Genomic DNA, 15,105 nt, shown 5'->3' with positions numbered 1-15,105 from the left:
AGCCTCACCTTCTCTCATCTAAGAGCTAAGCACACTCCTACTTACTGTCTCTTTCAGTCATTTATCTCTCATACACATATGCTCTCCTATCATGTAGCACGGAGTGATGGTGTACCAGATGCCTGAGACTCTTCTCAAGAAAGCTTCCTGTGCTACTTTGGTACTTGGCTGACGACAGAAGGGATAGCACATGCAAAAAGCCAACTGGTCCTCCCCTGTGGCAGAGTTCATTATCCTGGGACTCTCAGCCCACCCAAGGCTGGAGAAAATGTTCTTTGTGCTCATCCTCCTGATGTACCTGGTGATCCTGCTGGGCAACGGGCTCCTCATCGTGGTGACCCTCCTTGACTCGCGCCTGCACACGCCCATGTACTTCTTCCTGGGGAACCTCTCCTTCCTGGACATCTGCTACACAACCTCCTCAGTCCCTCTAGTCCTGGATGGCTTCCTCACTCCCAGGAAAACCATCTCCTTCTCAGCCTGTGCTGTGCAAATGTTTCTCTCCTTTGCCATGGGAGCCACAGAGTGTGTGCTTCTGGGCATGATGGCATTTGATCGCTATGTGGCCATCTGTAACCCCCTTAGATATCCTGTGGTCATGAGCAAGGCTGCCTACGTGCCCATGGCTGTCAGCTCCTGGGCCATTGGTGGTACTGCTTCTGTGGTACACACATCCTTAACAATTCAGCTGCCTTTCTGTGGGAACAACGTCATCAACCACCTTGCGTGTGAGATCCTGGCTGTCTTGAAGTTGGCCTGTACTGACATCTCCATCAATGTGATCAGCATGGGGGTGACCAATGTGATCTTCCTGGGGGTCCCAGTTCTGTTCATCTCTATCTCTTATGTCTTCATCATCGCTACCATCCTGAGGATCCCCTCAGCTGAGGGGAGGAAGAAGGCCTTCTCCACCTGCTCTGCCCACTTCACTGTGGTGGTCATCTTCTATGGGACCTTACTTTTCATGTATAGGAAACCCAAGTCTAAGGATCTCCTGGGGGACAACAAAGTAGACCTTTCAGACAAGCTCATCCCCCTCTTCTACGGGGTGGTGATTCCCATGCTCAACCCCATCATCTACAGCCTCAGGAACAAGGATGTGAAGGCTGCTGTGAGGAACTTGACGGCTCAGAAATGCTTCACCCAGTGATGGAGGGCTCCTCTGTGGTTCTCACCCTACGCGAGAAAGACTTTCCATCATTATAGCTGCATTCAAAAGACAAGTCTAGTTATCCAGAATGCTCTCTTGCTCTTCAGTCCTTTTTCAGAGAATGCTTATCTTTTCAGAGCGTATCTACTGAGTTTTGGCCATATATCTGAGAGTTTTGACAGACACCAGACAATAAATCTCTAACTGAATACACAAAGACATTCTGAGCACATGCTAAAACTGAGGAGAGAGGAACCACGAGAGCAAGCTGAATGGCCTGTACTCTGTCTAAGCTACACAGCCAGTACACAGAGGGGAGAGGGCGCTCCCAGCACTGTTGCCATCCCTCTTGGATTCCCCACGAGAGTCACAGGAACAAGGAGGAAGTGGGAATTTTCATTTTGGACTGTTTTTTTGTTTTGTTTTGTTTTTGTGATGTGACTCAGTTTGCCTGAATTACTAAGAAGAGACAAAGACAAGCTCTCTCCACGTAGAGAGCTTTTGGGTGGGAAGAATCTATTCCGATACACTGAATTTCTTTTTAGCTATGAGAACATTGAGGCTATTTTTCCCCGTGCACTTCACATTATGAAACACTCTAGTAAGTTAATAGCAAGAAGGAGTATAGAGTTTGAATTTGATTTTCATCACTTATAGCAATTCCCCCCAGAAAAGTTAGTATTCAGTTAGATAATAACTCACATTCTGGACGAAAGAAAGATGATAGAGATATAGATAGATGTACAGATAGACAGAAAGAGGCTAAATATATTTGAAGACTTTGAAGACTTTGGGGGCTAACATTTGACGCGTTTCTTTGTTCCAGGACTTCTCAAAGTCTTTAATATGCTACGGTACACTGCAGGTGTCCAAGAGATGTCCATTTCCTGAGCCTCCAGAGCTCAGCAGGATAAAAATTGGGCAGCATTTTCTTACCTATGACCTTGGGTGGGTTGCTTAACCTTTTCCAGTCTATTTCTTCATATGTTACACCTAACCACTTGATTTTACGTGAATTAGTTATTGTAGATAAGTACTTGATAAATGGTAAGCACAATGGAACTATTAGATACTAGTTGTGGTCGTATCATGAAAGCTGCACAGTGCTGTGTGCCGTGTGGAACAGAGTAAGACATGGTCCCTACATAGAATAATAGACACACAAGGTGAATGGGAGACTCAGAGATGTTAGCAGATGAATAGAAGCATTTTTATGGCAAGTTCTTTGAAATTCTTTGAGTATGGCAGACTTATTTAAAAAGAGAATTTAGAAAGTGAGTCCAATTTTGAGAATAGATCTTGGAAGTTGAAAGGTTTTGCTTCAAGTGATATTTACATTTTCTTTTATTTATTAAGAATGAATTGCCTGGGGTGCCTGGGTGGCTCAGTCATTAAGCGTCTGCCTTAGGCTCAGGTCATGATCCCAGGGTCCTGGGATGGAGCCCCGCATCGGGCTCCCTGCTCAGCGGGAAGCCTGCTTCCCCTCTCCCACTCCCCCTGCTTGTGTTCCCTCTCTCGCTGTGTCTCTCTGTCAAATAAATAAATAAGATCTTTAATAAAAGGAATGAATTGCCTAAGGATGCATATTTTGTTAATAGAATTTCACATCCTTATGTTAGTCCTGTTCCTGATTTCTACTTTGCACCAGGAGGGGATAATCTTGCTACTGAAAATGCACAAATGACATCTAGTGGCCGTTTAAGCAAACATCAGATACTTAGTGGAGCCATGCAATACCATCCTTAGAAGAGGTTTCAGGGGGTTCTTGTGCAACCCTATGTACAGGATGCATGCAGTTCCTCTCCAATGCCCCTCACCCCAGTCAACGTGCATTTCCTTGAACACCTTCAGTGACAAAGAATTCAATCCTTCAGATTCTAGATTTCTCACTCAGCCCTAGCAAATTCTTCCTTGCATTATGCTTAACTTTACCTTCCAGTATCTACCTTCACTCCAAATTCTGCTTAGTGCCAAATTCAGCAGAAGATGCACCCAATCCCTTCTTTCTGCTATATGAAGAGAGTTCTTCTGGTCACTGAGTCCCCTCCGGCCAGCAGACCCAGTACTTCCTCCTATGCGAAATGTTCTTTGTGCTCATTCTCTCGATGTAGGTAGTGTTCCTGCTGGGCACTGGTGTTCTCATCCTGGTGACTGTGTCTACCGGCACATGCCCATGTACTTTTTCCTGGGGAACCCCTCAATCCTGGACATCTGCTAAACAACCTGCTCAGTCCCCCAGATTCTTGACATCTTCCTAAGCCCCAAGAAAACCATACCCTTCTCAGCCTGTGCCGAGCAGATGCTTCTCTCCTTTCCATGGGAGCCACGGAGTGTGTACTTCTGGGCATGTCGGCATTTGATCGCTATGTGGCCATCTGTAACCCCTTTAGATACCCTGTGGTCATGAGCAAGGCTGCCTATGTGCCCATGGCTGTCAGCTCCTGGGCAACTGGAAGCATGACTGCCATGGTCCAACATCTTAGTGACATGATTACCCTCCTGTGAGGACAATGTCAGCAGCCACTTTACCTGTGAGATCCTGGCTGTCCTGAAGTTGCCCTGACATCTTCATCAATGTGATCAGTATGGCAGTGGCCAATGTCATCTTCCTGGGCATTCCAGGTGACTACATTTTTGTCTCCTATGTGTTCATCATTGCTACCATCCTGAAGATCCCCTCAGCTGAGGGGAGGAAAAGGCCTTCTCTGCCTGCTCTGCCCAATTCACAGTCATGGTCTTCTTCTATGGAACAATCCTCATGTATGGGAAGCTGAAATCCAAGGACCCCCTGGGGGCAGACAAGCAGGATGTTTCAGACAAGCTCACCTCCCTCTTCTATGGGGTGGTGACCCCCGTGCTCAACCCCATCATCTACAGCCTGAGGAACAAGGCCATGAAGGCTGCTGTGAGGAAACTGGTACTTCCCAAACACCTCGTCCAGTGATGGTGGAGGGGTCCTGACAGATCTCTATTCCCTAGTTTCTCTCACCTGGGGAGGATAAGATAAGGGGCCAATTTCCTCAAAGGTGTATAGGCAAATCTGATTACACAGAAGGCTTTAAGTGAGCAGGAAGCATTTAATGGGACGTTTCTGCCCCATTCTATAAGCACTTCTACAAAAATGTATACCATTGGTCAAGCCTTATAGTTGCCCATCTTTGGAATGCCTACTGAACTAACTGATGTCCAGGAAAAATAACTCTTCAAGTTTTATTTTTAACTTACAAAGAGCTCTAGTCCATAGGGGCTGCGAGTCCTGAATTTTACTACCCTGACCATTGCACAAATATGAGAGTTGAAAAGACATTGTTGGCATGTGCAAACACAGACAGCACATACCCCTATAATCCCTTTCTCAAAAAGAAATTTTATTTATAAAGTTCTCCCAACAAATAGTTAAAAATAAACAATGGAAGGACTGGGACAGATATCGTATGTAAGACACAGTGGAGAATGGTCAAATGCTCAAGACCAGTAAAGTCTAATGATCACTTGATACCAAATGTGCAAAGACAAATATATGAAGGAATTATTAGGAAATGTATCAAGGCAAACAGTGACAACAAAGCAATGGTGTAACTTCAGTTACAATTCTAGATGACTTCATTAAGCTGAGAAATTTAGAAAAAGAAGTATAGCTACAACACACTAAAGGTCTCATCTTTGAAGGATGTGGCTGGAAGGGGAATCTTATAATTCATTGCACTGATACTGAAATAACAAAAGTATTAATATGTTTGTTGAGGGGCACCTGGGTGGCTCAGTCAGTTAGCAGCTGCCTTAGGCTCAGGTCATGATCCCATGGTCCTGGGAAGGTGCCAAGCATCAGGCTCCCAGCTCAACTGCTCAATGTGGAGTCTTCTCCCTCTCCCTCAGCCCTGCACCACTTGTTCTCTCTCCCTCCCTTTCTCTCTCTCTCTCTCTCTAAATAAAATCTTTAAAAATATATAGGCTTGTAAACAGACACATGAAAAAGTGCTCAACATCACTCAGCATCAGGGTAATCCAAATCAAAACCTCAATGAGATATCACCTCACACCAGTCAGAATGGCTAAAATTAAGTCAGGAAACGACAGATGTTGGCGGGGATGCGGAGAAAGGGGAACCCTCCTACACTGTTGGTGGGAATGCAAGCTGGTGCAGCCCCTCTGGAAAACAGTATGGAGGTTCCTCAAACAGTTGAAAGGAGAGCTACCCTACGACCCAGGAATTGCACTACTGGGTATTTACCCCAAAGATACAAATGTAGTGATCCGAAGGGGTACATGCACCCCGATGTTTATAGCAGCAATGTCCACAATAGCCAAACTATGGAAAGAGCCAAGATGTCCATCGACAGATGAATGAATAAAGAAGGGGTGATATATATATATATACACAATGGAATATTATGCAGCCATCAAAAGGAATGAAATCTTGCCATTTGCAACGACGTGGATGGAACTGGAGGGTGTTATGCTGAGCGAAATAAGTCAAACAGAGAAAGACATGTATCATATGACCTTACTGATATGAAGAATTCTTAATCTCAGGAAACAAATTGAGGGTTGCTGGAGTGGTGGGGTGTGGGAAGGATGGAGTGGCTGGGTGATAGACATTGGGGAGGGTATGTGCTATGGTGAGTGCTGTGGATTGTGCAAGACTGATGAATCACAGACCTGTACCTCTGAAACAAATAATACATTATATGTTGAAGAAGAAGGAGGAGGAGGAGGAGGAGGAGGAGGAGGAGGAGGAGGAGGAGGAGAAGAAGAAGAAGAAGAAGAAGAAGAAGAAGAAGAAGAAGAAGAAGAAGAAGAAAGAAGAAAGAAGAAGAAAGAAGAAAGAAGAAAGAAGAAAGAAGAAGAAGAAGAAGAAGAAGAAGAAGAAGAAGAAGAAGAAGAAGAAGATAGCAGGAGGGGAAGAAGGAAGGGGGGGAAATCGGAGGGGGAGATGAACCATGACAGACAGTGGACTCTGAAAAGCAAACTGAGGGTTCTGGAGGCGGGGGGGTGAGAGGATGGGTTAGCCTGGTGATGGGTATTAAAGAGGGCACATTCTTCATGGAGCACTGAGTGTTATACGCGGGCGGTGAATCATGGAACACTACATCAAAAACTAATGATGTAATGTATGGTGATTAACATAACATAATAAAAAAAATAAATATATATATATATATATATAGGCTTGTAGAAATTTTAAGACAAAATGCCAGTAGACAAGTATTAGGATGAAGACTTTTGAAAGAATAAGAGGATGACGAATGAGCAAAGAAAGTTGGTCAAATGAAAAAAGTCATTTACTGAACCTGAGTAGATTTAAATCATTGTATATTAACTACATGATACATAGTACCTAGTTTTTTAAGGGGCTTCGCGGTTTCTAACATTAGGAAAGATTAGGAGATCTATTGAAACCATATTACTAATAGATTCAAGAAGAAAATGTAGTCTCATCAACAGATGGTGACAAGTCACTTGATAAAATTTCACATTGATTTCTGCCTTTTTATTTATTTTTTATATTTTATAGTTTCATTTCTTTTTTAAATTTTATTTGATTACATTATGTTAGTCACCATACAATACATCATTAATTTTTGATGTGGCGATCCATGATTCATTGTTTTCGTATAACACCCAGTGCTCCATGCAGTACTTGCCCTCCTTAATACCCATCACCAGGCTAACCCATCCCCCCACCCCCTCCCCTCTAGAACCCTCAGTTTGTTTCTCAGAGTCCATAGTCTCTCATGGTTCATCTCTCCCTCCGACTCCCCCCCTCCATTTTTCCCTTCCTTCTCCTAATGTCCTCCATACCATTCCTTATGTTCCACAAATAAGTGAAATCATATGATAATTGACTTTCTCTGCTTGACTTATTTCACTTAGCATCATCTCCTCCAATCCCATCCATGTTGATGTAAAAGTTGGGTATTCATACTTTCTGATGGCTGAGTAGTTTCTGCCTTTTTTAAAAGTAGCACACTTCAATAGAGGAAACTACCCTTGACATGAAAGAAAGTATCAGAACACCAGCAAGCAGCATGCCTACAACTTGGATTAGGTCACCAGCTTTCAATGTCTATATCATTTTGCAGTCTAGCTAAGTAGATGAGATGAAGAAAATAAAGAACATAAATACTGAAAAGAAGGGAAAAAAAGAAAACTATTCACAAATGTCATTTAACTAGAAAAAATTTTACTCAAATGCCAAAACTACAAGAAGTAGTAAGAAACTACAGTAGAGTAGTTGTATATAATTCACATCAGTCACAAAAACTTTACAATACCTATGGAAAGTATTTAAGAAGCATGAGAGGCCTATATGAATATCATATATTTACAATGATCATATAGTAACAGGAAAAATAATAAGATATTTTCCTTTTGAAGAAGGAGAAGCCCTGAATGTAAGCCTCGGGACATTTAACTATCCAGGTGCCCTCATTCAAAGCCTTTCTCCCTCTTGCCAACAGGTTGGGGATGAGCCACGCTCCACCCACTTTCCCATCCTTAGAGCAGGCCCATCTATTAGTTGGGAAGGAAGGTCCAAGGGTTTGGAGGCAAACATGAAGGCTCCCTGACCTAAAGGTCTCAGAAGCAAAGAAAACCAGCCTTCAACTCAGTCCACGCTACGGTGGTAACCAAGGGTCTAGAACAGACCACTGACAAATGGGGACTTTCAGAGCTCTTCTTATGTGCTGATTACTTTCCACCTCATTACAACTAGTGACCATTTATCTCAGGTTAGGATGATCCCTAACATCTTCCAGAGATTACAGTTTCCAATGAAAGTTTTTACTAACATGACCAAATCAAACATCCCAGATGGTCACAGACAACAGGTCAAGAATGTAATCACCCAAATAGGTTAAGTCAGAGTATTTCAAATGCTGGACTGTGGGAAAGAACCAGGTGTGAAGCAGGAGCTGACTGCCTCTTCCAGCAGATAACCTTCCTGGACCCCAGTCAGCTGCTACAAGGAAGGGATGTAGGAATGGGGGAGGGGATGCAGAGCACTGTCCCAGCTGCAGGTTCCATGTTTACCTCTGGTGCTTGCAGAGCTGAGCTGACTGTTCTCTGTAGATTCTTTCATGATATCAAGATAAGTATTATGAGGGCCAAACAAAATTTGTTCCATAGCCAGATTTGGCTAGAGGTTGCCAATTTGCAACATCTGCTATTAGCACTCAAAAGTCACAGCTGGACTCCCTAAGAATGCCATCACAGAAGTCAGCTATATCCTGCACAGTACACCTACTGTTTTGGGGTTGGGGAGGGGAACTGCTCCCTCTCACTCTTATGTCATTTAAGGTAGCTACCAATCATAGTACACCAACTCTTGGCACAGCAATCAGCCTAATGGAAGGCATATAATCTAAGTCAAACTAACTAGGATACTTGTAATTGGAGCAAGCAGAGAAAAGGTCCCAGATCCCTACCAACTTATTAGCTTCAGACAGCACACACTTATAATCTTGCAGTTTCTCTAAGTCAGGAGTTCTACCAAGTCCTCCACAAGGCTGCAGGCTAGGTGTTGGCCAGGGCTCATTCTCATCTGGAGACTCCAAAAGAAGAACCTGAATCAGGCTGCTGACAACTCTCTTCCCTCCCATGTGAGGAAGTCTGTGCACCAGAGTGTAAAATGAAGCCAGGAAAAGACAAATAGAGATAAAGAACAGATGAAGGGACCCAAGGTCCTAATGACATGTTGAGTCCCTAAATCCAGCTGGGCCTGGGACTGAATCCACCCTTGAACTTCTCAGCTGCATGAACATTACAGTTCATTGTGGGATTAAGCTGGTTGGAGTAAGTTCTCTATCTAGCAGCCTAGGGAATCCTGACAATGACAAAGCCAAAGTAAAAGCATCTTTATCTGGTCTCCCTCTCTTGCTGACCACTGCATTCTCCACCTGCAATTCTACATTTATCTTACATGGTAGATCATACTCAGTTGAGATACAAGAAACTGCAAACCAGTCTTGGTCAAATGCCAGGCTCTTTTTCAAATAAAAGAAAACCAAGAAACTCTTCTCAGGCCTACACTGTCCATGAACACTGATGCAAAAATCCTAAACCTAATGTGGCATCAGAGGAGGCTGAACACAGAGGTGGAACTTTTATCTCCACCAGACAGTAACAAATCCCCACTCCAGGTGTCGGTGGAGACCATGTGGGAAGCCTGCACTTTCACCCCCTACCTTGTGTAACGGGGTGCCCCTTCTCCTTCCCACGTGGGTGGTATCAGAGAGGGTCTAGAGGAGAGTCAGGACTTGTGCCTGTGGCAGGGAGGCCACCCTTCCCATGATGTCAGCGGAGGACATGGCAGTAGTAAAAATGTACCCCTGCCCTTGCCAGCCAGGAGGGAATCAGCAGAGCCCTAGTGGGGAGCTGAAACTCCTGCTCTCTAGCAGCAACGAGGCTCTCCTCCATTCAGGAATGACAGGCTGGTTCAATAGCCAAAGATCAGCCAATGCAATCTATCATATTAACAGGCTAACTAAGAAAAACCACATGATCACATCAAGTGAAGGAGGAAAAGCGTTTGAAAAAACAATACCCATTCATGATAAAATGAAACAAAACAAAACAAAACAAAAACCTTTCAGCATTGAACTGGAGGTCCCAGCCAGTGCAGAAGGGAAAGAAAAGAGACAAGTCTATCAGTTTTGAAGGACAACTAAAGTTGTCATTATTTACTGGTGTTATTATTGCCTACTATAAACAAAATCTAAAATGACTTAGAGATATATTTTAAATATTTAAAAGAGTGTTCCTCAACACTAAATCACTGTACAAAAAAAGCTGTTGCATTTCTGTACTCTAGCAATAGGTTATGAAATATTTGAAAACATACCAAGAAATATAAACATACACATTTACATATTTGAATATAAGCATGCATATTCATATGCGTAAAGATAAAATTTTAATATATTCGTATTAAATATTAATATCATCACGCAGGGGCGAATCTGGTAAAAGTTCTCCAAGACCTCAGACAAGGAAAACAAAGGCAAAAGTCAACTCCTGGACTTCTTTGAACTGAAAAGCTTTTGCACAGTGAAGGAAACCATCAGCTAAATGAAAAGGCAACCTACTGAATGGGAGAAGATATTTGCAAACAATATATTTGATAATCTATTTGGATACTATCCAAAATATATTAAGAATGCATAACTCAACACCAAGAAAAGAAATAATTTGATTAAAAATGGGCAGAGGGGCACCAGGGTGGCTCAGTTGGTTAAGCAACTGCCTTTGACTCAGGTCATGATCCTGGAATCCAGGAAGGAGTCCTGCATCAGGCTCCCTGCTCAGGGCGGAGTCTGCTTCTCCCTCTGACCCTCCCCCTTCTAATGCTCTCTCTCTCATTGTCTCCCTCTCAAATAAATAAATAAAATCTTTTAAAAAAACATAAAAATGGGCAGAGGACCTGAATAGACTTTTCTCCAAAGATGACCTGCAGGTGGTTAACAGAAACATGAAACGATGCTCAACATCACTGTTCATCAGGGAAAGGCAAATTAAACCCACAAGGAGATATCACTTCACACTAGTCAGAATGCCGAGAAGCAAAATGACAAGAAATAACGTGTGCTCATGAGGAAGTGGAGAAAATATTAAAATGAGGGCTGTGAAATGTTTGTCTCAGTGACTGGCACATGGGAGCACCTCACTGAATGTAGCCAACTCTGCTGCTGCTGTTATTAGACATTTGTCCTGCCTCCCCATTCTGGATGTCTAGGACTCAGCATGGGGACAATGTAGTCTGGCTCTGAATCGAGCACTGGCTTCTCTGGGACCCCAGGGAAAGCTCAGGAGGAAGCCAGCATCTGCTATACACTCTTCTCCATCTCCAATTGACCGTGTCCCAGCCGTTACCTCTAATTGGGACAGGGAGATGGTCCCTGGAGGCCCCAGGTATGCCTAGGGCCTGTACCCTGTGCACATTTGACATTCCAAACTTTAAATTGCTTCTGGGACTAACAGGGTCCCTGTAGGAGTTCACAGCTGCTGGAGAAAATGTACCCTTGGGATTTCTGGGCCTCAGACCAGGATGACAGGTCCTCTCCATGAAGACTCTGTAGCTGAGACACCCAGTCAGCCTGCACGTCTAGGAGGAAGGATGTGAGAGAGACGCCACCTGAGGCTAAAGTTCCCACAGGGATGTACGGGAAAGAAGAAGAAAGAGGGTCTCAGAGGTAAAGGGAGTCCAGCAGGGGAGTGTCCGGGGTCTTTCTCTGGCATCCAGGGTCTGGCCCAGGACACAGTGAGGAGCTGAGAATTGTGTCTGGCATCAGGAGACTCGGAGAAGTGGCTGCAAGCAGGATGCAGGTGGGGAGCGCCGGGCTGTGGTGGGGACAGGGGTGGTGGCCATGACTTTTGCAGAGCATTTTCCAAAGATGGACTTTCCTCCTCATCCTGCCTCTGCTCCAAGCACCTTCCAGCTGCAACCGACTGTGAGCAGCTGATGCTGGAGCAGGGAGGAACAGCTGAGGCTAAGCCCAGGCAGTCCCTCCTGCTCTACACAGCTCACCAGTCACCAAGCCCCTGCCCTGACATTGCTGTTCCATCCTTCCCGGGAGGAGCCCAGAGCCCTGGGAAGAAGGCAGCCCCATTCCCACCCCCATCCTGCTGAGATTTCCCAGAAGACTGAGCCTTCCTCAGGGTCAGAGGGTGAGCAGACAGGCAAGCTGGGACCCATCCCTGTCTGTGATTCCCCGTCTGTGGCTAGTTCTTTCTGCTTTCCTCACTTTCTTTCTACAATATGTAGACCCTCCCTTATTCACTGGGGATACCTCCCAAGACCCCCAGTAGATGCCAGAAACCACAGATAGTACTGAACTCTATGTATCCTGTTTCTTCCTATACACATGTACCTATGATAAAGTATAATTTGTAAATCTGACACAGTGAAAGGTTAACAGTAACCAATAATAAAATTGAACAAGCATAACAATATAACATAATAAAGTTATGTGAATGTGGTCTCTCTCTCAAGGAATCTTACTGTACTGACTTCCCCTTCTTCCTGTGGCGATGCAAGATGATAAAATGGTCACACGATGAGCTGAACTGAGGTAAGTGATCTTGGCATTGAGATGCAACATAAGGCTACCCTTGACCTTGTGACCATATGTCAGAAAGGCCAACTTCTGCTCCAAACCACAGTTGGGGTGCTGGCAGGGCCAGAACTGAAATTTTGGAAAGCAAAATGTTGGTAAGGGGAATTACTGTATGAGAATTTTTTTCCCTGAACACAAAGTAAATTCTGCCCATTGTATTAGAAAATTTGATAATATTGAAGAGGCACAAAGCGGAATCCCTTCCCCTACTGATTTCCCTAAAATGTCTTTTCAGTCACTCTTATCCAAATATATTGTTTACCTGACTGAAATCAGACAGTGTGTACAATTTTGTATTCTCACTTTTATCATTGAAGTGTAATGATCTGCTAGTGTAAAAATCATAAATGTAATTTAAATGTCTAATATTCCATTATATGAAAGGGCACCATTAGGCATTTATTGGTAGACAGTTATTTTGTTTCCTATATTCATTCACCAATACTGTTGTGATGCAGGCTTTTATTGAGAGATACTGACCATCAACTCTCATTGATCATTTAGAATTTTCTTCCAGAGGTTGAAATGCTGAGTTATGTGCATTTTCCAAGTATTTCCTTTTGCTACACAAGCTGTTCTCCAGAGAGGCCATATGACAATGCATGGGCTCTGGACTACATTCCTTTTCTCAGCTGCCTGTTGGCTCCATGGATAAGTAGTGATCAGGCCACAAGCAAGGCCCTAACCCTGGGACAAGCTGAGGTTTCACACTTGCAGCATGTAGCCACAAAGGTAAAAATTTCCCTTCTTACATAGCTCTCACAGGCTGACTTCTGTCCACCTGAGGCTATAGGTGGTCAGAACTCATGTTTCCTTCCATCCCGAGTCTCCTCCAAAGCCTGACACAGCACTATTTCCTGCTGGCATATCTTGATGAGAAACCAAGCATTCAGATCTCCCCTTCACACACACACACACACACACACACACACACTCTCTCTCTCTCTCTCTCTCTCTCTCTCTCTCTCACACACACACACACACACACACACACACAACACAGGAGGGGGCTGTCACCTTCACCCAACTGCTCCTGTCTAGTGAGGACAGTGCTGGGCAGTCCACGACAGAGTTGAGATTCCCTGGGAAGCACCTGTTCTGCCTTTTCATGATGCACATGAGGAAACTGAGGCCTGGGGACTTGCTCAAGCTATACAGAATATCCACGTCATGGGCAGGGGCAGGTCCCACAGCTCTGGGCTCAGTGCCCAAGATCTTCCTAGCCATTCAGTTCATTCCAGTTGAACCAACTTTCATTCAGCAACTTTGCCACGGCGGGCACTAAGGTCTTCCTCAGCTGCAGCTCTCACGTGGGTCAAATCCTGTGTATCACTCATGCCCACAGCACACTGTTCATGGGAAGAAGCTTCTGTGTGCACGGCTCTGTCTCATGGGAGTGGAAAGGATGGCTTCTCTAACAGAAGCCACTCTCCTTGGCCTCTCCAACCACAGCATAACTTTGTCACTGTTGAATCCTGCTTGTGACACTGCCATGTTTACTTTGGCTTTTCTGGGAAAAGGGAGGGGCTGGGAGAGCCACTGGGAAGAATGGGAGATAAGTTGGGGCAGAATGTCCTGGTGAAGCACCCAGCGTGGGCCTGCACTGAGCAAAGGGGAACACCCCCGTGTGCTGAATTGAGGGACGGGGGAAGGGTCATGGCCTTGCACAGAAAACACAATGGAACCCCTGGTTGCATAATGGGAGAGGCCTCCCCTGGCTCAGATCAATGCTTCTTTGCTGGCACAATTTGTACCCCCTTCTCCTCCCAGAAACATTTGGTAACGTCTGGAGACATTTTTGGTGGTTACAACTCAAGGAGCAGGTGCGACTGGCAGCAGGTGGGCAGAGGTCAGGGATGACGCTAAACATCCTATCATGCACAGGACAGCTCCAAACAACAAAGAATTCTCCAGCCCCAAATGTCACTGGTGCCAAGGCTGACAAAGTCTGGGTTCAATGTAGGGCGGAAGCTACTCTGCCTGACAATGTATCTGACATAAACTCCTACCATGACTGAAGCAAGAGCATGCTGGACAATGAGACAGATCAGCGAACACACAGAGTTGGTACTGGAGAGACAGACTCTCTTAAACATCTGTGCAAGAGAGTGAGTCTGCTATTTGGTGGAAAGAACTCAGATTTGGAGGCTGTGATCCAACCCCACCTCTGTCATTCAGTCTTAAGAACCAAATCTTTGGCTCCTCTGAGATTTGGTTACTTTTACTTATACAACTTGAATGATAATATCTTCTCCGTGGGGTGTTTCAAAGAATATGGCAGAGAATAGATGCTCATCAATATTACCCACTCATCATCTATCCTACACACACACACACACACACACACACACACACTCACTCACGTATGTACACACACCACTGGAATAAGAAAGAGCTATAGAAATATTACAAATGAGGATTCTGAATACAGAGTCTGGCAATTGTAGCTAAGAGTCTGGAAATCCTCTACACAAAGGCATGCAAGTCTTCCCGTAAGCTAGCTGCTTGTGTGGAACACAATAATGGAGGCAGAGAGCCAGAGTATTACACAAGAATAAAGTATAAACACAAAAGAACAAAGAGAAAACATTCCCTAGTCACCCTGGCTAAGACTTCACCAATATTCTAATGAGCTGGGATTAGATGTTAATGCCATGTATCCTGCTATCTGATAACTATGGTCAGCCTGGTTGTTAAGAATTGAGTTAACTGGTCAGTAAGCTGCATGGCTGTCATCCCATAGTGTGGGTTCACTCACTCCAATTACTCCTTCTGTGGACTTCATAAAGTTCTTCCCCATGAGGGAACCTCCCCCACATATTGCCTTTAATATGTATTAAA

General features: G+C 44.4%; 1 protein-coding gene and 1 pseudogene across 1 annotated transcript; both read left to right on the top strand.

Moving 5' to 3' along the window:
- Window positions 1-190: 190 nt before the first annotated feature.
- LOC114203989 (olfactory receptor 2S2-like) lies at window positions 191-1,150 on the top strand. The gene has a single exon (XM_028097234.2). It carries the CDS (start codon window positions 191-193, stop codon window positions 1,148-1,150), a length of 960 nt encoding a protein of 319 aa, XP_027953035.2.
- A 2,081-nt stretch (window positions 1,151-3,231) lies between these two features.
- Window positions 3,232-4,094, top strand: LOC114204051 (olfactory receptor 13C7-like; annotated as a pseudogene).
- The last annotated feature ends 11,011 nt before the right edge of the window (window positions 4,095-15,105 follow it).

The sequence above is a fragment of the Eumetopias jubatus genome, unplaced genomic scaffold, assembly GCF_037043125.1.
Source record: "Eumetopias jubatus isolate StellerSeaLion01/CBP00866 unplaced genomic scaffold, mEumJub1_p1.0 scaffold_15, whole genome shotgun sequence".
NCBI classification, from domain to species: domain Eukaryota; kingdom Metazoa; phylum Chordata; class Mammalia; order Carnivora; family Otariidae; genus Eumetopias; species Eumetopias jubatus.
This window is presented reverse-complemented; position numbering and strand designations above follow the sequence as displayed.